This window comes from Myxocyprinus asiaticus, chromosome 39 (genome assembly GCF_019703515.2).
Source record: "Myxocyprinus asiaticus isolate MX2 ecotype Aquarium Trade chromosome 39, UBuf_Myxa_2, whole genome shotgun sequence".
NCBI classification, from domain to species: Eukaryota; Metazoa; Chordata; class Actinopteri; order Cypriniformes; family Catostomidae; genus Myxocyprinus; species Myxocyprinus asiaticus.
The window spans coordinates 22,610,147-22,634,881 of record NC_059382.1 but is presented as its reverse complement, the minus strand read 5'-3'; the positions used below and the strand labels follow the sequence as shown (position 1 = coordinate 22,634,881).

Here is a 24,735-nt window from a genome sequence, read left to right as displayed (position 1 = left end):
GTAAGCAGGCTGCTACTCACCCTTCGTAGGGATCATGACTGCATGTGTCTGTCAGGGGTGCTGGAGCTATGCCGTGTGTCGCTGCTGCAGTCCCACTGCACGCCTCCATGATAGTCACTGCAACAGCTGCCTCTCTGTGAGAGGAGGGAGGGAGGAAGGAAAGCAGACTTCACTTTAAGATGAACCTCCAACCTTGGCAAAGTATAAAGGCCTGTTGACACTCTGAGCTGTGGTATGCACGTGTGACATGGTATGACAAGATATTTATTTTTTTGGCCACATTTAATTTTCTGCATGGCAAATGTTTATGTTAAAGCAAATTTATCAAGGTCTAAAAATATTTATCAGAAATGTTGGTGAATTGCCAATATATAAACCATGTAAATTATATTAGCTAAAGTATGACCTCTCTAACATGAATGAATTTAGCCATGAATGACCTCTCTAACATGGGCAATTGTGTCAGTGTCTGTGCTCTACAAATGCTTTCTAAAATTTCAGTTGATATGAGATATTCTGCTTTCTAAATTATAATTAGGCATCTTACTTTTACCTCTACTTCTCCTTGCATATGCAAAGTTACATTTGTGAATGTGGGTTAATAAGAATATTTAACACTACAATATCACTACTAAATCAATAAAGCTGGCATTACTGAATTCAAGCTAAATTCAGTTGGCTAAAGGGTGACTGTAAACCTTGCCATACAAATGAACTGAAAGATCAATGGAAGTGTGTGCCAAAGCACTCACTGAATGTTTAAACAACCCCAATGGTGCATGATCATGATGAATACAATACTTACATAAGACTAGCAATACCAAGCATACCCTAAGTCATTAATAATTCAAGTGTGAAGTATAAACAAAGGGAACTCTGAAATATTGGACCACACCCTCATTGCCACAGTTTAACTGCCTCAAAGAGGGAAACCTGATAATAGACATCAAAACTGGACAAGAGGTTTCTTTTATAAAAAACTTTCACATGAAGAATTCTGCCCTGATATGTCTTGAATGTCAGATACTGTAGATGTGAATACAGTTTTTTTTCTGTGAAATTATATGAATTTGACAAAATATTACCCTCAAGCTGCAGCCCTACTCTCAAAAGTGCTGACAGAGGGGATTTTGATGTTGACTAAGAAGTGACAGCCCCATACATGCATGCAGGTACCTGAGAGGGGTTAACTTCACCTTGAGATCATAAATACACTGGGTCCGGTGATTAATCTGAACTAGAGGTCAATGATGGTGGATTTTGCCTATACCGGTAACTGAAGGTGGTGGAAAATGCAGATAACTTAATTAATCAAGCAAAAGTTTTAAAAATCGATTTATAGAATGTTGAAAAAAATGTCTTAGCCTTTCATTACTATGACGGCACAGATAGAGGCTACAGGAGTCCAAAATATATAAACTAAAAGATGCAGTTATTTGTGCAACCAAAATTCCAATAAGAAGAAGAGAGAAAAAACCAAAACCAAAAATAATTGGAGCATAATGCCGGACTACGAACAAGCCCAAAATACACTTACTTATTTCGGGATTCTTATTGTGAAATTTTGGAGACTTGGCTCTGGTACAATACTCTATATTTAAGTGTTTACCAAATTAAGATTTTTATAGCCTTTACAGTATATTCACCAGATTAAGGATTTTGTGTGTGTGTGTGTGCTTGTTTATACTACACTGTGGGGACCAAATGTCCTCACAAGGATAGTAAAACCTGAGATCACCTACCTTGTGGGGTCTAGCCAGCGGTCCCCACAAGGGAAATGGCTTATAAAACATACTAAATGATGTTTTTTGAAAATGTAAAATTCAAAAAGGTTTCTGTGAGGGTTAGGTTTAGGGGTAGGGATAGGGGATAGAAATTTTCATTCGATCTGTATAAAATCCAAAAAAATGCATGGAAGTCTATGGAGAGTCCCCACAGTGATATAAAAACAAGTTTGTGTGTGTGTGTGTGTGTGTGTGTGTGTGTGTATGTGTATACACCGATCCGCCACAACATTAAAACCACCTGCCTAATATTGTTTAGGTCCCCCTCGTGCCGCTAAAACAGCGCCAACCCGCATCTCAGAATAGCATTCTGAGATGATATTCTTCTCACCACAATTGTACAGAGGGTTTATCTGAGTTATCGTAGACTTGTCAGTTCGAACCAGTCTGGCCATTCTCTGTTGACCTCTCTCATCAACAAAGTGTTTCCATCTGCAGAACTGCTGCTCACTGGATGTTTTTTGTTTTTGGCACCATTCTGAGTAAATTCTAAAGACTGTTGTGCGTGAAAATCCCAGGAGATCAGCAGTTACAGAAATATTCAAACCAGCCCGTCTGGCACCAACAATCATCCATGTGATTATCTAATCAGCCAATCGTGTGGCAGCAGTGCAGTGCATAAAATATGATACGGGTCAGGAGCTTGTTCACATCAACCATCAGAATTGGGGAAAAATGTGATTTCAGCGATTTTGACCGTGGCATGATTGTTGGTGCCAGATGGGCTGGTTTAAGTATTTCTGTAACTGCTGATCTCCTGGGATTTTCACACACAACAGTCTCTAGAATTTTCTCAGAATGGTGCAAAAAAAAAAAAAAAAAAAACAGTGAGCAGCAGTTCAGTGAAATACCTTGTTGATGAGAGAGTTCAACAGAGAAAGGCCAGACTGGTTCGAATTGTCAAAGTCTATGGTAACTCAGATAACCGCTCTGTACAATTGTGGTGAGAAGAATAGCATGCGGGTTGGCGCTGTTTTGGCGGCACGAAGGGTACCTACACAATATTAGTGGTTTTAATGTTGTGGCTGATTGGTGTATATACCCTATATATATATATATATATATATATAAATAATTCACCAGATTAGGTTTTTATTATTATTCAAAAGATATTAAGTTTGGGAAACGATGTATGTGATGACGGGGGCACATCTCCATATAGTCGCAAAAAAAAAAAAAAAAACTATAGGCAACTCTCAGCATAGGTTTTTGCCGATAACCACTAGTTCCAAAAAGCAACTATCGGCAATGATTAATCGGTTAAACCGATATATCGGTCTACCTCTAATCTGAACTCATTTACATGGGTTTACTGTATTTATTTTGAAGAATTTCAAACAATTATTGTGATGTAATTCTTCTGATAACTTTATGTTTACATTAAAAGAGTATTTAAAAATTAGGAATCTAGCTTTAAACACTTTGGTGTCCCATTTCTATTTTTAAAGCATTAGATTAGAGGAACAAATCGTGTTGTGTTTTTTTTTTTTTCATATTTTTCTTTTGAGAAAACTATTAGATATGTTTGATAGACTATTTTTGTAGGCTATAATTGTATAAATGTTGTCGATTTATTGTTTGTTTATTTAATGTTCATGGCTAGACAACAATGAAACCACACAGATAAAACCTAATATTAAGAATAAAAAAACAAACATCTTGAGAAAACATCTGCACTGACCATTTGCTGAAAAAGAAGAGGGTGAGGGGGGGTTACAGTAGGTTGCTTCTCCTTTAAGACTTGAGTGTAAACACCCACTTTTATAATTGGCTCTCTGCTCTTGAATGATCTGCTATCTCATTTTCATCTTGCTGCTCACTGCAATGGGGTGGGGCAATGGAAGCGATAAGATAAAGTAGGCTTTGATGTGTTGTCGTGGAGGCATTCGGATGCAAATGTATACTACATTGTGACATCACAATGAAGCAGAGAATGAGTCGTTTTGGCAGCTTGGTTTCAACAATTGTTATTTTTGCAGTAAGTTGGAAGTTTTGAGTTCTGAAACTTACAGAATGTTTTATTATACAGTGACATTTCTACATGTGAAAAGATCAAGGAAAATGTAATTCCTCATGTCATGACCACTTTAAAGAGTTTCAGGCCCTATTTTGTACCCTGTTCGTGGAAAGTAGGTACCATACAGCTAAACATGGCTAAAATATATGCTAAACATGATTTAATAATACAACATAATGTTGCTTCGGATATGTCTCATCTTTTATACAGTTGGCATACAACTTGTGCATTGGATTCTGTGGAAGCTGTTGGACATTGATGTGGTTGCTAAGTGACAGATTGTCTTGAAATCCTCCAGGAATCAGTCAGTCAGATTGCATTGAGTATATACTGTATGAAGGTGAATGTTTGTGGAAGAGGGTTTATTCATAGCCGCAGGAAGTAGGGGTGCTGGGGGTGATACAGCACCCCGTGTTAAGTGCTGTCAAACCGTCATATGTGTTAATTTGTGTTAATCTCATTAACGTAAGTAATGACGAAAATGTTAAGGGGTATTTTTGTTATTTCCGCAGCAGGGGCCAACCCTAAAGCACCCCGTTTAAAATCCGTTCCCATGGCCTTGGGTTCACTGACAGAAAATATTATTCTAAGTACATTGATGGGTTTCGTGTGTTTAAGAAGTGGACCTTAAATTTAATCTAATGAGCTCTTTATTGTCATGGGCAACAGCATGTGACTTCAGCACTTCCGGTCAGAGTCCTCACTCTTTAACAGATGTCTTTATCTCTAATGACTCTGGAGACGTAAACTAGCTCTAAGTAATTGAAAGTGTTTGTCCACAACCTATGGGAAATTCATGAAACTGCAGCATTTAAGTAATTTATAATAAAGGTACAGATTAGAGCACAACAAAAAGATGATGTAATGTTTGCTCTTTGGGCAAAGAAAGTGTAAATCTTAATCATGCAGTATATGCTTCCTTCAGATTTGTCCAGTTTATAATATTCTCAAGTTCGGAATCACCTTAAATGGCCAGCAAAAAAAGCGGAAAGAACAATATGAATTACTCACCTATCTTTGATTGTTGCAGCCTTACAGCGTTACTCCCCAAAATAAGTCTAAATCCAGAAAATGAATTGCTTTATCCCACTAGAATATATCCGTTATTATAGATGTGGATAAAAATAGTGACAAACAAAGGCAACTTTTATCATGTGAACATGCGAGCTCTGTGAGCATGTTCTGTTGGCAGGACACAGGTAAAGTTCTTTCTCCTGCATCACCTGATAAACCCAGTGCGTGTGTTTGTGGGGCGTGAATAGAGGCGTGGCCACAAGCAAGGTGGATTTGGACTTCACCAAAACTGAGTAGGACCATCATCGCCATCACTATAATTGCCACATTATCTGGCCAATGCGGCGTTGGCCACGAGACTCGAACCAGGAGTGTGTTATAATATGCGCTTATCTATGTTAGTCACTCACTGTAGGGAAATGGGCGTGTGTGAGAGAGTCGTATTGGTTAATAACTTTGCACCTGGATCGCCCAGGATCCCCCAATCCTTCAGGCCAGCAGCCAATCGTGACAAATATAACAATCACTCTAAAGAAAAAAGAAAGAAAGAAAAGAAAGCTAGACGCAGCGTAACGAGACGCGTTTTTAACAGTAGAAGTGCTTTTTAACCTGACACGGCGTCTAAAAAAAGAGAAGTACATAACCGTGGGTGGAAATGACGCACCATTTTGGAGTTGGCACAGCCCATTTCTAAAGTAACCCCACCCTCTCATGGAGATTCCGCCCCCATTTGGAGATCTCCGGTCTGCAGGTAAACGCGGCGCTCCAGCGTGAGACACTTACAAATTACATAAATAAATAAACAGCGAGACTGTTGGTCAAAGATTACTGTCTAGCCCATGTTTACATAGAAAAACTATTGATAATCAGTGCAGACGAACGCAAAAAAGCGTTTGGTGAGAAAGGTCCTGTGCGCGTTTCTCTTGACGTGCACCTCTTGATTTGAAATTATGCAATAGTGGCCTCTAGTGGCCAGTGCCGGTACTTACGGTCAAAAGATCACTCGTACAGAAATAAACACACTCTTATATATATATATTTTTTTTTATTATATCAAAATACAAAAAGTTTTACGGGGTTATTACATGGACCAAAGCGTTGGAAAATGTCAACCTAATAGAGCTTGCCGAAATGTGCATATCTGGGCATCTGGTGATGTAAACAATGCAATTTGAACGGCTCCACTATACAGACTTAATTTGGGCTGTTAAAGACAGCACACAGACAAATGTAGCACTCCATATTTATCATTCCCAGGTCTTGTATTGATCTGTCGGGGACAGTTCATTTGTCAGAGTAGCATATTCTTTTTGATTGGGGTCTCTGAGAAATTATTAATACAAGTAAAATAAAAAATAGAATAAAAACAAAATATGAAAACAATGGGCTTGGTCTTTATTATCTAAAAATGCCATTGCTTACTGCAGGGTTGTTCCCTTTTAATATAAAGATGCTGAATCAAAGTGTCCAACCGAGTTACTCAGGAGGTCAATGTCACACTTCAGATGTTGGTTGTACAGATACGAAACACCATTAACATTTACTCCTAGCAGCAAGAAGACACACCAGGCACCATATCTTAACATCAGAGCATGTGCAGACACCGAATGTCAGTGAAAAACACTTTGGAGCATTAATCAAGGACGAAAAGATAGAGGCACGCTGCGCCATACTCATAATCAGTTTTGTCTGGAGAATTCCGTTAGCAGTGGCAGAAGAATCAAATAATACTTCGTAATAATATTTTACATAAGGCTTTGGTACAGCACCATACTGTTTGAGAATAATACCTGAAATAAATCAGATTACTTAACAAAGATGCCTCCAATCAAGTCTTTCAATCAAATAAATCAGAAATAATAATAATAAAATAAATAATTTTATGATTTTTTTCTTCTTCACATGAGAACAGTCTCTTATGCATTGCATTTAAGGATGAAAAATGTTTGCCCAGAACACATCTTCAGATAATATAATCTGTAAACAATATACAACATAAATTTAAAAGCAGTTAAAAAGCACAATAATGCAGTCTGAAATATGCTTCCAGTAAGCACTATCTCTAAGTATGAGGTTTAATGTTAAAACAGTCATAAATTAGTGCATAATGCAGCATTACATTCTAAGTTTCAGTACTGGTTAATATGAACAGCAAAGAATAAAGAACAAAAAGATGCACTTTATCTGAAAAAGAACAGATTAAGGAAATTAGAGGAACTTTCTCGGTTCTGTGAGGTTAGTACTGTTCAATCAACAGAAAAAGGAAATAAAGTTTCACAAAGCACCATAAGAAGTATGTACAATAACTGAATACAGGCAATCAAAGAGCTGATATGACACTTCCTGCAAATGAGCCCTCTTAGACATTTGTCCATTACAAGCCAAATGGGGGCAAGTCTACCTGTACAGTATCGTATACAATGTATTCAACAAGAGAAATGTTTCAGATGGGTTCTCTATTTAGAGACCAGAGGAGCTGGATAAAATACAACGCCGTCAATTACCATCCACAGATATACAGCGACACTGCACGTGCATCTTAAATCAGTGTGACAGATTTATGTAAGGTTGCATCCACTCCACTACGTCCAAGAAAAACGCTGTAAAACAGAAATGCTGTCTTACACACCTGTTTGTGTTACCAGGTTCTTTCCATGCTAAATGAAAAATGATCATACCCTGGGTACATTTCATGGATTACACATTGATTTGCTGCCTCCTCAAGTCTAGCAAATTCTTCTTTATAAACCTATCTATATATGTCAGGTTTTTTCTTTTATTCATGTTGACAGCGAACAATCACTCAATAATGTAAGCACGTTTTAAATCTGGAAGCGGAACTGTATTAAACACCTTTTCCATTTCTATAGTGAAACATAATGAGCGCACAGGATCTGCCCTGTGAAAGAGGTTTTTATTGCTTGCAGTCCTACACACCTGGAGAACTCAACAAAGGAAACCACAATGGAGCTAGTTTAGTTAGTTCAAGAAGGAGGACTGTGCGTGAGTTTGTGTGTTAACCTCTGAACCACAGCACCAGGAGTTCAAAAAGACATAGCACCAAGTCCTAATGTGTACAATGTGCATACATCCTCGCATGTTACTTCTAGACCATGTAAACATTATGTGGCTTTTGTAGGACTTATTCAGCAACTCGTACAGACAGGACGTGTAGCAAAAACAGAGTTAAGTCTACCACTTATTTCCCGACAGCTAAAATAGTCACTGCTCCTCTTCTCTAGGAGACTACACATTTAAAGCAACCGTGAAAAACATTTGACAAAGACATACGTAGAAATAAGCAATGGGCTCAATAGCTCAAATAGTCACTGTGAGGTGAAATATTTGAGTATCCTTTTTCATGTTATATATATATATATATATATATATATATATATATATATATATAAAGAAAGTAAACAGCCCTTTGGGCACTTAAGTCAAATCCTATACACTCAGTGTCACTTTTTTGTCTCAATCTTTACTCAATCTTATGATAAAAATCAATCTTTACTCTGTGAACACAGAATTTCATCCCAGTGTTTTCTGCTTGTATACTCATTCGGATTCAAGTACTGCATGATATTCATTTTCCTATGACATCGTACCTCATTGTTAAACTTTAGCCACAACAAACCCCACAGAGTCACTTGGAGATTTGATTTGGAGTTGATCGCATTGATTGGCATCTAAATGAACAAAAACACATTGAATCACAATGAAAATGTTCAGATAAATCTGATCTTCTAAGAGCAAACAATACATTCACCATCGGTTAAACTAAACGCTTGATTAGCTTTTGCTGTAGTAGCAAATCAGCAGCTGTTAGTGAGCTCTGGATTCAATGAACAGCTGTTCAGACATACTAAACTCATCATTAATAATTCAGCTAACAAAAACTCTGCTATTGAATTCAGGTGTGCGGAGATGGATGATACATACTAAAGATAGTTTTGAGAGCACAACAGGCCTATAATCTACTCGAAAATTATTATTCTTTTTTTTTTTTTTTTAAAAAGAACACTTTTGGAGGTTCACTTCTGTAAAACACACTGATAATTTCATTTTGCTGTTATACTGATGTCTTCATTAGTTTGCACAATATCTACTGTACTGCCTTTGTGTATATCTAAAGCAACATACATCAAATTATTATTTTCCTCAAGGAAGTGATTGAAAGATTAATAATGCATTTCACCACTTCTAACTACATTTGTGCAAGACAAGGACCAAATACTGCTACATTAGTTTAAATATTACATTTTTAAATATGTCATCTGAACATGTCAAAAAGTATACTCCTAAAATTCAGTGTGAACTTGAATCTTTTTAAGGGGGCGAATATTATTCAACTTCCAAACACTTTAGATGTCATGTTTTAAAATAATCTTTAAACTGATAAAAAGGTGCCTAACCCATTAAATAATGTCATAAATAATATATAACATAAATTATTAGAAAAATCAACAAGAATATTTTCTCTTCCACCTTCCTTTGCTTAGAGCTAAAAATTGGATCAATCTGAGCTTTGACATCATAAATAACTAAATACCTGTTCAAATATTGTCGCATAACCTGTCTAGTATTGCAGCCAACCAGAGTCTTTTGAAGCTTACAATTTCTATGATATTATGTGCTTTATATTTCATTTTTTTATATTTTATAAACAAATAAATTTGACAAAAGAACAATCATTTTGAGCGTTCTGGGCTTAATCCCCCATGTTTTGTAATACTGTTAAAGCTTTGCCACAAACAGACAACATATGTCATTCTGAATGAAATATGTCAGCTTGCACAAAATATGGTAGAAGTGCTGAAATATGTGCCAGATTGTTTCTTCCTCTTTTTTTTTTTTTTCTTTCTTGCTTTTTGAGGTATATTTTGTAGAAGGAAGATGAGAAACCCTGTAGTAACTATCAAGTCTTGAGGGACAAATCTGTACAGAGTATTAAACTCTCTGTCCTTCACAATATACACAATTCTGACATTTAAGACCTTATTACAAAAACTGAAGGGCCTTTTTCCAAGCATTTAATGGATTGCTATTCTTTTACTTTTATTATGAAACAAAGAGCTTTTCCTGTCCTTTTCCATTTCTTCTAAAAGAGCAGCACCCCTGTTCTTTTTCCTTTGTGTAAATTTACAGAAAATACAGATATGTGTAGGATATTGTGCCAAACGAAGATAATAAATCGTATCTAGTTTAGACTGATTACAAAACAGTACTGAAAGCATGTCCATTGTATATTTTACTAATGGACAAGGAGACGATCCACCCCACAGGATAAGGTTAGTGTGGGAGGGGAGGGGCTCTCAGAGCAGAGAGCCATAGTTTGAGGGGGCAGGGTCCATACTGGCCAGAAGTGACTTCCTGTCTTCTCTGGGGTGAAGCCAGCGCAGCAGAGAGGACAGATGGAGACAGGGAGGCTTTCTAAGTGGACCTTTCCACTTTTTCTTGGAGGGAGAGCTAAGATGTTCTCTTTGCTCTGAGGCCTGAGATGCATGCGGCTGCGGGGTCTGAGAGGACGACACATCTAGAGACAGTAGAACAAGTGAGAAACTCAGGGATACTGCAAGAGTATACTGTACATAAATAGAGTCAATACAAAACAGCAAGCTGAAATACTGTATCCTACATGCCCAATATTACATACATTATTAAATGAATGTTCTGGGTTACAAAACATGTTCTATAAGCAGTATCTGTGGCATGGTGATGTTTCCCACAGACAATAATTTGGAAATTGATGGTGGCAAGGAATTCTGGAGGGTTTGGAAGCACGCAGGAATGTGAAGGTTGTGTTTTTGTTGAAGCACTTACTATATTTTGATTCTACCATACACGGGGTTCGTACAAATGCTTCAGAGTTAAATTCAAGGACTTTCAAGGACTTTTCAAGCACATTTTTATTTGTTTTCAAGGACTATGCTCAAGATGTCATTAAAACAAATTCTTTATTTGTTCATTTTAAATAAAATAAATTTATTCATTCAGTTTATTAATTTTTATAAAACGGCACTTATTACAAGTACAACATATCTCAATGTGCATCTTTAACTACACATTCTCACAGTAACAATTCTTGGTTCATTCATGATGAAATTGATGTGCAATTGTAGTGTGCTCCCTTTAAACGTACTTCATTTTTCAACAAAAGTGAATAACTGGGTCTGTAAACAGTAGTCCATATGACTCGTGTCTTGTGTTTCATGTTTTCTAAAGTCACACAACAGATTTATGTGAGGAACTGACCCAAATTGCAAATGGGTCATTCTCAAACAATTTTGACTTTCCAACTTACAAAATATTGAAAATTTCCATTCAGTTCAGTTTTTGCCTATAAACGCTGAGGGTAAACATTTTATAACATGTTGACATTAATTTTTATTCATAAAGGACAACTTGGCTGTTGTTTGTTCTTTTATTATTAAATTTTGTTTCACAGATGAAGCAAGTTTACACTAAGTTAACACTAATGAGGTTTAAATGGGTTACACCATATTCTGAGGGTACAATGGGGTACAACACCAAATATTTTTATGTGAAAATTAGTTAAAATGTGAATTAATAACTTTTTAACATGCTGGGAAAAATCACTATTTGCATATTTAAGCAGCCTCTGAACTTGAACTGAATTTTTTTTTTTTTTTTTTAAACAAAAAAAGGTTTTATCATTGATAACATCAATGCCATGAAATCAAGGGACAAACATTATTTTTAAATTATTAATAATAATTTTGTTTTGCTTTTTTGCACACTTGTTCGGCCTTGCACTAATGCTTTTATTAAAAATAAGTACAAAATAAATACAAAAATAACTTTATATGTCAGAGAAGTGGTGTACCAGATGAAGGGGACAATGGATTTTTCAGGCAATTGACAATTTCAAACATATTTTCAAAAAAAAAATGTCAAAACAGAGTCAAGCCATTTCATATTATTAAAGGTTAGGTTATAGAATGATACCATTAAAAAATAATGTAAAAAATTGCTATTTGAAAGCTTTTTCATGACTAAAAACGTCAAGGGACATGTTTGTCAACATATTTTAATATTGACCCAAATGATGTCAGAAATAGCCTATTTTGTATCTTTACACAAGAGGGCGCTTGACGGCTCACAAAACTGAATCCTCCATTGATCTGCATTCAAATTTCATAACGTTTTACATCTCATCTAATTTTTTCACTCTGGAAAGTAATTTTTAATTAAAACTGATAGTTGCAAGGATTCATACTTGTTAAATCTGCCAGAGCAGTATCTAGAAAATATCTACATTAAATCCTCCAGTAACAATTGATTGTGATCGGCCCATTCTAAACAATGCTGTCAAAAGTTAGTGGTCTATTAAATGATTTAAGCAACATATTTTGCAATTTTCTATAATTCAACAAATTTTTAAGCAACTCTTGGAAAAATAGCTATTTCCAAGGGTTTTCCATGAGAAAAATTTGAAAAAGCCAAATCCAAGTACTTCAAGCACCTTGTACGAACCCTGCATACAATAATGAATTTATTTGAGTTGTAAAATTGTTTAACTCTTCCTTTTAGCACTTGGATGATTTGTTTTGTGTTTTAATGTTTATGTTAATGTTTATCCTGATGCAATGTCTTGCACCAAATACTTTCACTGTAACTGCATTACTGTACAATTTGTCATGCTTCTGTATGTTACAAACTGGGACAAGTCAAAATTAGATTCAAGAGCTGTAACTTATTGTAAGTTAATTTAAACAAATGATCACATAATTGGGATATCAGGACAGCTAGCATGCATATTTCTTCCAGGATGAAAACTAGAGTTGAGACTGACCTGTCCTTTTCTTAAATCTGGAGTTGTTGTTCTTGTTGGCTGATGATTTCTTGTCTTTATTAATACAATAATAAATCAGTGCTTCAAAGCTCTCAGACCCTGCAGGGACTCTCACTGCACCTAGATGCTCCCTACGAGAGACAAATACAACGCTGCATTACGTTACACAGCCACCAGGGTGCGCTGCCCTCCACTGGTGTGTTTAAACTCAGATTTGGAACTTCTGGCAACTCTTGGACTCCTCAATGACAGGTGCAATTTTAATACCATCGTGACAAAAGTACCATTTGTCAACATGTACTGTTCAATTTAGCAATGAATCAACTTTGGACATGTTGAAAAACAACTTTTGTTAGATATTATGTAGAAATGTTATTTTTGAAAAACAGCTCATTTAAATGAAATCATGATCTTGTTAATTATAATTGGTTGTTCACCATTTTTAATTTGCAACAAAACTTTTCTAATCATACATATTTGTTAAAAAAAAAAAAAAAAAAAAAAAAAAAAAACTACTTTTCTTGATTAATTACTTTGCATGGGTACTAAGTTGGGTAAAAGCACATCATATTACAGTGCATTCGGAAAGTATTCACAGCGCTTTACTTTTTCCACATTTTGTTATGTTACAGCCTTATTCCAAAATAGATTAAATTCATTATTTTCCTCAAAATTCTACAAACAATATCCCATAATGACAATGTGAAAGAAGTTTGTTTGAAATCTTTGCAAATTTATAAAAAAATAAATTAAAAAAAATCACATGTACATAAGTATTCACAGCCTTTGCTCAATACTTTGTCGAAGCACCTTTGGCACCAATTTCAGCCTCAAGACTTTGAGTATGATGCTACAAGCTTGGCACACCTATTTTGTGCAGTTTCTCCCATTCTTCTTTGCAGGACCTCTCAAGCTCCATCAGGTTGGATGGGGAGCGTCGGTGCACAGCCATTTTCAGATCTCTCCAGAGATGTTCAATCGGGTTCAAGTCTGGGCTCTGGCTGGGCCACTCAAGGACATTCACAGAGTTGTCCCGGAGCCACTCCTTTGTTATCTTGGCTGTGTGCTTAGGGTCGTCTCCTGTTGGAAGATGAACCTTCGCCCCAGTCTGAGGTCCAGAGCGCTCTGGAGCAGGTTTTCATCAAGGATGTCTCTGTACATTGCTGCATTCATCTTTCCCTCGATCCTGACTAGTCTCCCAGTTCCTGCCGCTGAAAAACATCCCCACAGCATGCTGCTGCCACCACCATGCTTCACTGTAGGGATGGTATTGGCCAGGTGATGAGCAGTGCCTGGTTTCCTCCAGACATGACGCTTGCCATTCAGGCCAAAGAGTTCAATCTTTGTTTCTCACGGTCTGAGAGTCCTTCAGGTGCCAGGGGTGCTGTCATGTGCCTTTTACTGAGGAGTGGTTTCCGTCTGGCCACTCTACCATACAGGCCTGATTGGTGGAGTGCTGCATAGATGGTTGTTCTGGAAGGTTCTCCTCTCTCCACAGAGAAATGCTGGAGCTCTGTCAGAGTGACCATCGGGTTCTTGGTCACCTCCCTGACTAAGGCCCTTCTCCCCCGATCGCTCAGTTTGGCCAGGCGGCCAGCTCTAGGAAGAGTCCTGGTGGTTCCAAACTTCTTCCATTTACAGATGATGGAGGTCACTGTGCTCATTGGGACCTTCAATGCTGCAGAAATGTTTCTGTACCCTTCCCCAAATCTGTGCCTCGATACAATCCTGTCTCGGAGGTCTACAGACAATTCCTTGGACTTCATGGCTTGGTTTATGCTCTGACATGCACTGTTAACTGTGGGACCTTATATAGACAGGTGTGTGCCTTTCCAAATCATGTCCAATCAACTGAATTTACCACAGGTGGACTCCAATCAAGTTGTAGAAACATCTCAAGGATGATCAGTGGAAACAGGATGCACCTGAGCTCAATTTTGAGTGTCATGGCAAAGGCTGTGAATACTTATGTACATGTGATTTTTTTTTCATTTTTTATTTTTAATAAATTTGCAAAGATTTCAAACAAACTTCTTTCACGTTGTCATTATGGGATATTGTTTGTAGAATTTTGAGGAAAATAATGAATTTAATCCATTTTGGAATAAGGGTGTAACATAACAAAATGTGGAAAAAGTGAAGCGGTGTGAATACTTTACGGATGCAATGTAGTTCGGTTAGTCTGCTAAATTGAAGTTAGCTTTTTGTGTTTTCATTTTCTACAGAGACTATGTGAATGATCATAAATTGGCGTGATAAACCTTTTACCTCATTATGTACACTGCTGCCATGCTGCCAGCACTGTCCAATCATATTACAACTAACCAACCAAAAATACAATTTCCCAGTAAGCACACAGAGTTCATGTTTCTATTAAACTGACCACAAAGGTCACGTATCCTGAAAAGTGTTGTTTTTTATCGTACATGCCATTCCTCTATCATGGCAGAGATCATGACATTCAAACTTCCATACAGAAGAGTCAGCCAAAAACTCATGGGTTCACAAGGCACAGAAACACAAAGCGTTTATAGACAGTGCCCCCTGCTGCTGAGGCTGTGGAAAGAGAAAGCGAAAGTGGTTAATAGAGAGGGGAGTAGACATAACTGAACACTAAAATCCGTCACATCAAATACACTCTGGTTACCATGAATACACTGTACAGTGGCTTCACCATGCTGACAGGAGAAGATTTGGCAGGGAGGGGAGAATGGCCAGCAACAGTCACAAAAGAAAGGAACCAAACCACTAGGACAACAGATGTGACAAGAAATTTTAGTTTGAGAACTGCTGTTACTGATTTAGCATTTAGAGAAGGCATGCATGATATTTTTGTACATGGAAACAAAATTTTAAAGGGGAATATTCAAATCTGCCTCTGAAAGGGCGCACGTGTGAAAACTCCTGAAAAATCCAGTAAAATTTAATGTACTAGATTGTCACAGAAATGTTCTAAAAAGCATTTCTGAAGAAAAAAAAAAAACTGCAATGTTTATATGCCAGCCCTGATGGAAAAAACAACTTAAACCAGCCTAAGCTGGTTTTCTGCTCTTAGCTGGTCTCCCAAACTGGTTATGCAGGTCTGTTTGCTGGTTTTCGAGAGTTTTTGGGCACTTGTCAGCTGGTCAGGCTGGAAGACCAGCTGTCTGACCAGCTAAACACCAGCTTGACCAGGCTGGGAGACCAGCAAGACCATCTTAATTCAGTTAAGATCAGTAAACCAGCTGATGCTGGCCTTTTCAGCATGGAGCAAGTAAACTCTTCACCAATGTACTGTATAATATGGTGTATGCCATGTGATAAAAATCTTGAAAAGTCTGTCATTCCCCTTTAAATAAGAATGATTTAAGGCCCCGCCTGCAAACCCCTCCCCTTTCAGACATGGATTCAACCCTTACCTATTGTGGTGTAGAGGACCTGGTCACAACAATGCTGCCCAGATAGCTGAGATCAATCAAAAACAAAGAGGGTAAGACTACCAGCGCCTTCAAAGAAAAAGTGCCTTCTCTACTCTAGATGAGGATGAGTGTTGCAAAAGATGAGCTCACACTCATCCCTGGCAACAAAGGCCACCTAAGAAGGCCACCAAGATGTTCAAAGCCCTGAGTTAGAGGGAGTGAAAGAGATGAAGGAAATGAGCTGGAGAGGGTGAGTGATGTGGTCAGCCCACAAAAGAGGACAAAGAAGGAAGAGCCATGGGATTATCATGGATGCACTAGAAAAGTCCTTAACCATAAGAAACATTATTATACACTATAATAATTTTTGTAAATCAAGATTACACTGAGAGTAGGCTTTTGAAAAAAAAGAGTATGGAAATTTATCCTTTGAACCCAATAAGAGTTATACTGGAGGACATGGGCATTGGTGCATATGTAAATAGTTTAAGATGTACATGTAGAAGATTTTAATTTAATATCACAAAAGCATGAAAGCATTGCTTTTGTGGCACAGATGATGAATAACAATCTCCTTTTCATTTTGGAGCCTCCAATGGTATGGTTCACCTACCCTGGAGAGGGTTCTGAGGGAAGCATCTCCTCATCTGTCCTTCTTTGAGATGGCATCTGGCCGAAAGCATCATTGCTCTCCGTGGGGGGTGAAGGGGACTGGGAGGGGTAACTGGCCGCTGCTGTGGCAAAGGCCATATGAGTGCGGTAGCTGAGGCTGGCCCTCTGGCCCTGGGTGGGTGATGTGGCAGGGGAAGAGGAGAGAGACCTCCGGGAGAAGGAGACACTGGCAGGGTGACGGGCACTCTCAGGCATCTCTTGAGAGCGGGAAGGCCGCAGGATGCTGGGTCGGGGAGGAGGGCGGACAAGGATATCTGGAGAGCCGGCATGTGAGCTGGGAGGGGTCTGCGTGAGAGGGGAGAGTTGCGACGGCTGCAGGACCACCTGCTGCAGGCCAAGATCCATCCGCCGTGCCGCCCTAGGGCTCAGCCAATGCTGGGCCTCGGACCTCCAGCCGTCTGAGCTCTCACTTTGCAGTGTGCTTGGGCTCCCCATGCGGGCCGTGGCGCCTGAGTAAGGCAACACTGGTACACCCATACCGTGGGCAGTGTGTCTCAACTGCCCCAGACTCTGGGCCTGTTGCATAGTTATATGCTTTGCTGAAGGGCCCTGAGGTGGGAACCTGCTGGGAGATCTGCTCAGGTGGGCTCTAGGAGCCTCCAGCTGGAGGAAAGCAGAGCTTGAAGGGAGCTGAGATGTGGTGCCAAGAGTGCGGCTATGGGAGGGGTATGGTGGGGGCTCGGGGAGGTCCCGGTGGAGATATGAGGAATGACGTGGTGGAAGAGCGAGACGGGGACCCTCCTGACCCAGAAAGGGGAAGTCAGGAGGCTGCCAGATCTCGGTCGAGCGAGAGGAGGGAGGGCTATGCACCAGTGGGAGGGCATGGCCGGAAGCGCCGTACTGATGGATCCTCAGCTCCTCCCTCTCCTCGGGGATGGTGGGATGACGGAACGGCCCCTCGGGGGGATATGATGGTGAGGAGGACATGGCAGAGCTACGTGGGCTAACATCAGGCATGTAAAATGGAGGGTAAAGCTCCACCTCAGCACCACTACCTAGATAGCCATAGAAGGGCCCTGGAGGGAAGACCCTGTGAAAATGGGAGACCTGGCTCTGCCCTGTGGCCTGAAGCCGACTACCCTCCAAGATGCTCATACCTTCCATGGGCCTCTGGAACCGGGGGCTGTAGGCTGGGGGCTGCATGTAGGACTCCTGGCTGGAGGACACAGGGGATATCTGGGGCCTGAGGGTGGCCATGACTGGGGGTAGGGGCCCTGGGTCATCGTTCTCCTCGTCTGACTGGCGGAACTCGGGATACAAGTCTGATTCTTCCACAAAGGGGAAACCCTCAATACGCCGAGACTTGAGGGACATGTCGATGTCTGTGGGATCCATGATGAATCGGCCATCGGGTCCACGGCTGATCAGCTCGATGGGAGTAGTGACCTCGGCCTCATGCTTGGACACGCTGTACTTCTTACTGGTTATTGCTCTCTTGGTTTTCTTATAGAGGGAAAGCTCTTTCTCTTTCCTGGGGCTTGGCAACTTCTTCACGTAAAGGCCGTGTCCACCCACGCTGGCCAGAGATGGGGGCCGGGAAGAGTCGATACTCTCAGGACTGATCTTCCCAGAGGACAGCCTATCAATAAATAAAAAAAACCATAGGGCTTAGGACAGAGCTCTGGGGGATACTGTACCTGAAAATCAGCACTATCAAAACAAGAACCATGCTATATTCATACACGTGGAATATAATCGCAAGGAAACGGCATGAGATTACACGTTCATGTTTATCCTATGTACTTCTTCTGTTAATGTACCAAAATAATAGTGATTACATAAAAACATTTACCTTCATTTAAAAGCCATCTTGAGGGATAGTTCATCCAAAAATGAAAATTCTGTCATATTTTAGTCACCTTCATTTCATTTTTAAACATTATGACTTTCTTTCTTTGGGTGGAACACAACAGGAGATGTTTAGCAGAATGTAAGACTCAGTTACCATTCACTTTCATTGTATGGAAAAAGATTAAATGAAAGTCAACGGTGACAGAGGCATACTGCCTACAATCTACTTTTGTGTTCCACAGAAGAAAAGAAGTCATGAGTTTGAAACAACATGACAAGGGTGAGTGAATGATGATGGAATTTCGATTTTTTGCTTAACTATACCTTTAAAAAAAAGTGAGAGACTGTGTCATGATGAGACTAAATGGAGTACAACAGAATGAGAACATGACACAAAACACAAGTTATATAGGCACGATGGGGCTAACATTATATCAGATACATCTTTATTCAAACGTTTTTCAGCTCTTCCTAACTTTAAGGGATCAATCGAGTGTCAGAATTAGGAGCAGATGAGTACTGAAGATATTTATTCCCCCAAAGAAGCATTTTAGCTCTGCACCACTAACTGAGAGCATGCATCTACTGCAGACAGGCACATACTAGTGCCTGCCACTTAAAGAGGTGCAGGTGCAAGCACTCACTGAGGGCTGGTGGATGGGGGCCTGTAGCTGCTCCTGTCTGGCTCTTCCCAGTAGGGCTCAATGCCAGGCAAGGGGGTAAGAGGAGGCCTGCGGTGAGAAACAAAATACAGACGGGGCCGAATCGGCCATCAACCAGACTATGGTTCCACACTGCTTTGTGGAAATGGGTGATATGGGAGCATGAGACTGCAGCTCTATGAAGACCAGAATGGAATCAGATAAGAGCATAAGTCCCAGTTTTAACTAGGATGTACCATAATGTTCTCCTCCCCCCATTTAGCTCTGGTTAAATGTGGAAGTGACATGCTGCCATGCCTGCACTAATCGATTCAGAAGAGCTGGGAGGGATAAGCATCATTTTGATTATATATTCTTGCGCTACTGAAAGGTTCTGTCATGACCTGACTGAATGGCAAAAAAAGAAAAAGCTTAAGAAGATTGTTTGTATTGGCAAATAAATGCATCTTACTGCTGAAAAGCAGAGGTAAGCGCAGATGCATTTATAGCAGCCACTCTAGTGACTTCTCAAATCCTACTCCATGCATCCCTCACAGTAACACAGCAGCTGCTGGGGTCAGCTGTTTGATTTCCCAAACTGAACATGCTATCTGGCTCTCTCAAGCCATGGGCTGAAGGGATACTGGGAGTCAACAGATATGAAAATTGCAAAGTATGATGGATGTAACCATGCACCGGTACTTACGGAGATTCAATGCTTTTCCTTGTATGCGTTATGGATAGCGGAGGGTCTAAGGACAAAAGTTACACAATGCCACATCAGTATGACAATACACTTCAGATCTTTATCATGAGCAATGTCTTTTTAAAGTGTGTCATTTTTTTCAATGTTAAAATACTGTCTCTTATCCCAGCTTACGGGCATATACTGGAAATATAAGTAAGCCATTTGTTGGTTTATTTTCCCAAAAAGTGTAAACACTTTCAAAACATTTGCTCTGTTTATTTAAGCATCCCAAACAGCTTAACATTACACTGGCTCAACCAATGGCATAAGTTTGGGGCGGAACTGTCTGTTTGCTCGACTAATGTCAGATGGGTGTGTCTTGGGGGGGAACGATGGATGGAAACCTGTATGACAACAATTATTTACTGCAAAAAAAAATTTTTTTTTTTAAACGTGTCAGTATTTTTGTCTTAAAAATCCTAAAAACAAGATCCATTTACTTTGAGAAGCAAAATTGCATAAGACATTAAGTCTTGTTTATGCTTAAAACTTTATGCAAAAACTACTTGCCAGAGGAAAAATACACTTGTTTTCCCTTTGAATTAAGTCTATTTTTCTGTCCCCATAGGCGAAGAGCTTTATCTTGTGACAAGCATAAACCTCACTAATTTTTAAAATTATTCTCCTTCTCAAGTAAATATTACTTAAGGATGTTTAGATTTTTTTTTTTTAACCTGGAAACAAGACAAAAACACTGAGAATAATAAGAAATTCATTTTGTGCTGTGTTATTTTTGCAATCCCATTCCGTGACTATTCCCATTTCGCTATTGGTACAGAAATGACACACTTCAGCTTTAAATAAAGGACTACAAGAGAAAGACTTTTAAAAGGACCCACCTCGCTTTCGTTTGAGTTTGCGGTGATGCTGCTTGTTGACGAAGCATGCAGCGAGCGTGCTGAAGAGGATGGCAGCCGCCAAGAAACAGATGGTGGCCACGATGCCGGCCACCACTGGCTTGGCCAGCCCCTCATCTGAGATCTCTGTGGGAGGGAAGGGGTCTGAGAGAGGAGACATACTCCAGAACATGAAATAAAGATGGAAGAATGCAGCAAGCATGTTAATAACAAAGCAGATGAATATAGTGACTGACTATGCTTCAGTTAGGCTTAGGGCAGGGTGATATAGCAACAAAAATATATATACTGTATATAGATCATTTTAAGCCTTTTGATGATATTCAACATATATATTTGTCAATTTATATGTATTTGATCTGAAATGGCTTAAAATGTTGCACTTTTCAATATGAGGAACCATGATTTCAACCAAACAACAATAGTAACAAAGATTTAAAATGTTTAAGAATTAGATACAGTAGAGAAATTTATTTTCACTAAATGAACACATTATTACATGCACACAATATTTTTATCACAATGCACAATGATAAACAGGTATTTACCTACATATATTTTACTAAAATATTTTAACACATAAAAAATACCAACACGATCACGATCAATTCTTAGAGCAGTTTTATGAGTCTTAACATTCCAAAACTAGTCCGATAATCGCAATGTTGGTAGTTTTATATCACCAACCAAATTAAATTGTGAATATATGGTAATATTCCATATATTGCCCAGCCCTATGGCACAGTATTGGCGTAACTGCAGACTAGCTCTACATATCAAGGGGAAAAGATAATTAGGGAATTAACTATAATGCCCAGCAGGGGGAAGTGTAGCTCTAGGTGGCCAAAGCAATGAATTGGTACATTTTAGCCAGGCTCCTTATCCTCACCTGTACTTGACACTCCCACCACATTACTGCTTTCACTGACAAGATCATCCATTACAGCGAGCGCTCTGAATTCATACCAAGAGTCCTGGGAGACAGAGAAACAGGTCAGTAGGTTACAAATCCTGTGAGGCCAGCAGGTTGAAATGTCAGATCTTCCAAAAGATTTATAACAAGAACATTTGTCGCAGACTCAGCTGTATGTATGTCAGACTAAATTAAAACAATATCCTCTGAGCTTTTTAACAGAAATGCATACCCTCTGCGTTGTTTCTCTAAATATTCACAGAGCTACAATGCGCTCTGAAATAAATGTTGGTGGAAGATGGGTAGACATCATTTCATTAAATTTCTCATGTGTAATTGCCAGCTATAGGCTACTTTGTAGGCTATGGCTGATATTACTACTAGTATTACTTGATTCTGAAGTGGCTATGTTATAAGTGGCATAAAAAGACAGACAGCTGATCATTATTTCCAATTTTGCAATAATGACCAACTTTACAGTCAATAATGACTGTTTGCAAATTCCATTGTATACTTTCTATTGACACAGTAGTAACTGATATTAACCCAATGTGTTACCTGAATGAGGTCTCTTGCTATGATCTCCGTCTCAGTGGCAGGAATCAAGTCATCCAGAACCTCCCACCTCTCTCCCAGACGGAACTCTACGATATAACGGTCAATTGGTGAAGAGTGATTGGCTGGAGGGAGCCATGTCAACAATACACCCTGCTGTGTCCGGTTGGCTGTCAGGCACCGTGGTGGAGTTAGTAGCACCATGGGTTCAGGGGTACTTATGGGATGCCCTGGGACATGCAGGAAGATAAGAAGTTAGGCTGAACAAACACAACTGCATATCATGTGTAAGGTTCATTACACTATATAGTATTTGTAAAGGGAAGTATCACCCACCTCCTGTAGTCACAGTGACAACCTCACTGAAGGGGCCGGTGCCCAGCTTGTTCTGGGCCAGCACACTGAATTGATAGGCAGTCTTTGGCTCCAACCCCTGCACCATCAACCACGTCTGAGAGCCTGGCACTGGTATGGACAGCCAATCGTGAGGTCCTAAATCATTCTTCACCTTCCTGTTGGATGATGACAGAGAGTTAGATTGATAGCATACTATAATCATACTGATACAATGCAATTCTATATGTACTATATGTACTTATGAAGGAATTTGATCCAAACAGTCTATTATGAGTAGCTGAGTTAACCCTCATCACAAGGTATGGCATAAATGTTATTAATACACACTGGTATGTTTATGTATGTATAAGTGCATGTTTGTGGTTTAATTAAAGTAAATTATTTTTTTCTTTTCTTTTCTTTTTTTTTTTTTTTTAATAAATAATATTTTTCTATTTTAAATGTATTAAAAATATAATTGATTTTAAAATAAATTATTTAATTGTATTTTATTGTAATTTAAACAATATTGTTTTGTTTACATGTTGTAGTCCATTATTGTTTTCATTTCTAAAATCAATATATTGTTCTTACTTACAAAAGTGTTCTTACTGACGAAAGTGATACTGACAAAAAATTACTCTTATACATGGCATTGAAATTGCTCAGGACAATATAGAGCTGGTGCAACTTCAATCAGAATCATGTTTTTAATCACGTTCAATGGACAGGCCATATTTAATCTAACATTTCATACTGGTAATATATATTAAAAGCTAGACATCAAGTGTGTACAGTCCTAAAGACTCTTATGTCCAATAAATAAACTATAGAATAGATGTAGTATGCACACATCCAAACATAAATATAAATATATGGGAGCAACTATAGCAGTGTGCCATTCTCTCCTTGTTTTCCAATAAATAAACTATGCCTTGAACTGCCCTCATATTTGAAATCTTTTCCCAGGGAAACCATATGATTTGTTTTCTTATATTTATTGCTATCACTTCCAGAGAAAAAATATATTATTTAAGTAATTGATTGAATGAACATTCCTGGCACAAAGCATTAATTTAATAAGTGAATCAATATGCCTGTGTGTCATCAGTTTCTGACAGAAAAGTTATGAAAATGACAAGTAACTGTATTACATTGGCTAGATGTACACATTTTATCACTTGGCAAGGCACAGAGCATGCTGATATTATTCAGTGCATCACAGATGCTCTGTAGTGAAATGTCAGCTTGAGGTAACTGCATTTTAATCAAATATCACCGAATTAGACTTTTAAAACAAGAACAGCTCTTGAATCTCCTATGTTGCTGAAAAAACGGAGAGATGTTCTGTAAATTAAATGAGTTCGAACTTTCCATTGATTCATTTTATTTACAGTCCAGCCTCCAAACAGAAGGCTTGTTGTGCTATATGCTTCCACACATTGGGAAAAAATAGACTCAACCCAGTCACGAGTAGATTCAGAAAAAAAAAGTGGGGAAGGAACTGTATTTAGTAGGGGTGCTGGCATGACTTACACCGGGCCGTACCAGACCGAAAACGTCTGTTCAAAGCCTCCGTCATATCCAGGTTCCCAGGAAACGTTAGCGGAGTTTGTGGATGCTGACACATGGACATTGGTTGGTGCATGTGGACTAGTGCCTAAAACACAGAATTATTTATTTAATTAGTAGTGCCTGCTTAGGCAATCATCACTATTACTATTGCTCATACTAAAGGTTAGAGATTTGAACAAACCACTAACCCTAAATCATGATAACATATGTTTACGTCTTGAAGCTATGCTTTTGAAACAGTAAGTATTTAAATGTGTACGGACTGGCCACATTCACTTCCATTGTAAGTAAATGCATTACTGTAACTGCGATTTTTGCTGTTTTTTTAAATAAACGAGGGATGAGTCGAAATGAGTTTTAAGCCGCACCACACTAGCCGATTTTTCCGGAGATTTTAAGGTTTGAGCTTCGTTTACATAATCGCTGGAGGCGGAGGGAGACGGGGCCTTGTGTTCTTGTCTAGTGACCAATGAGCTTCTTCTTTTACTGAAGAACTGAAAAGACGTCAAGCTGATCTGAATGTTTTCATCGCACTTATCTGCATATCACCTAAAACGCTGATTGTAATTCACAGTGATTCTGTCACCAAGCTTTTATTGAGCATAATTTCTCACTCAC

The 24,735-nt window shown here is 38.8% G+C and overlaps 2 protein-coding genes across 6 annotated transcripts in view; both read right to left on the bottom strand.

The window, feature by feature from the left end:
• Nucleotides 1-8,484, bottom strand: part of LOC127429971 (rho GTPase-activating protein 32-like) — a 69,869-nt gene extending 61,385 nt beyond the window's left edge. For both annotated transcript variants that reach the window (XM_051679374.1, XM_051679375.1), the window contains exons 1-2: nt 8,424-8,484; nt 21-134 (exon numbers count right to left, since the gene is read on the bottom strand). In XM_051679374.1, coding sequence (XP_051535334.1) covers nt 21-134; nt 8,424-8,428 — 119 coding nt within the window. In that variant the 5' untranslated portion in view covers nt 8,429-8,484. The remainder of the gene's footprint in view (nt 1-20; nt 135-8,423) is intronic.
• The window catches only part of LOC127429972 (protein turtle homolog B-like), a 91,172-nt gene continuing 74,616 nt past the window's right edge, over nt 8,180-24,735 (bottom strand). Inside the window, exons 12-21 of one of the 4 annotated variants that reach the window (XM_051679377.1) lie at nt 24,079-24,202; nt 22,543-22,718; nt 22,210-22,436; nt 21,628-21,712; nt 20,721-20,882; nt 19,840-19,885; nt 19,137-19,223; nt 16,643-18,280; nt 12,632-12,762; nt 8,180-10,351 (exon numbers count right to left, since the gene is read on the bottom strand). In XM_051679377.1, the coding sequence (XP_051535337.1) occupies nt 10,131-10,351; nt 12,632-12,762; nt 16,643-18,280; nt 19,137-19,223; nt 19,840-19,885; nt 20,721-20,882; nt 21,628-21,712; nt 22,210-22,436; nt 22,543-22,718; nt 24,079-24,202 (2,897 nt within the window). In that variant the 3' untranslated portion in view covers nt 8,180-10,130. Of the gene's footprint in view, nt 10,352-12,631; nt 12,763-14,753; nt 15,188-16,029; nt 16,076-16,638; nt 18,281-19,136; nt 19,224-19,839; nt 19,886-20,720; nt 20,883-21,627; nt 21,713-22,209; nt 22,437-22,542; nt 22,719-24,078; nt 24,203-24,735 lie in introns of those variants that run through there. The other 3 variants (XM_051679378.1, XM_051679379.1, XM_051679380.1) reach the window with 3 other exon arrangements.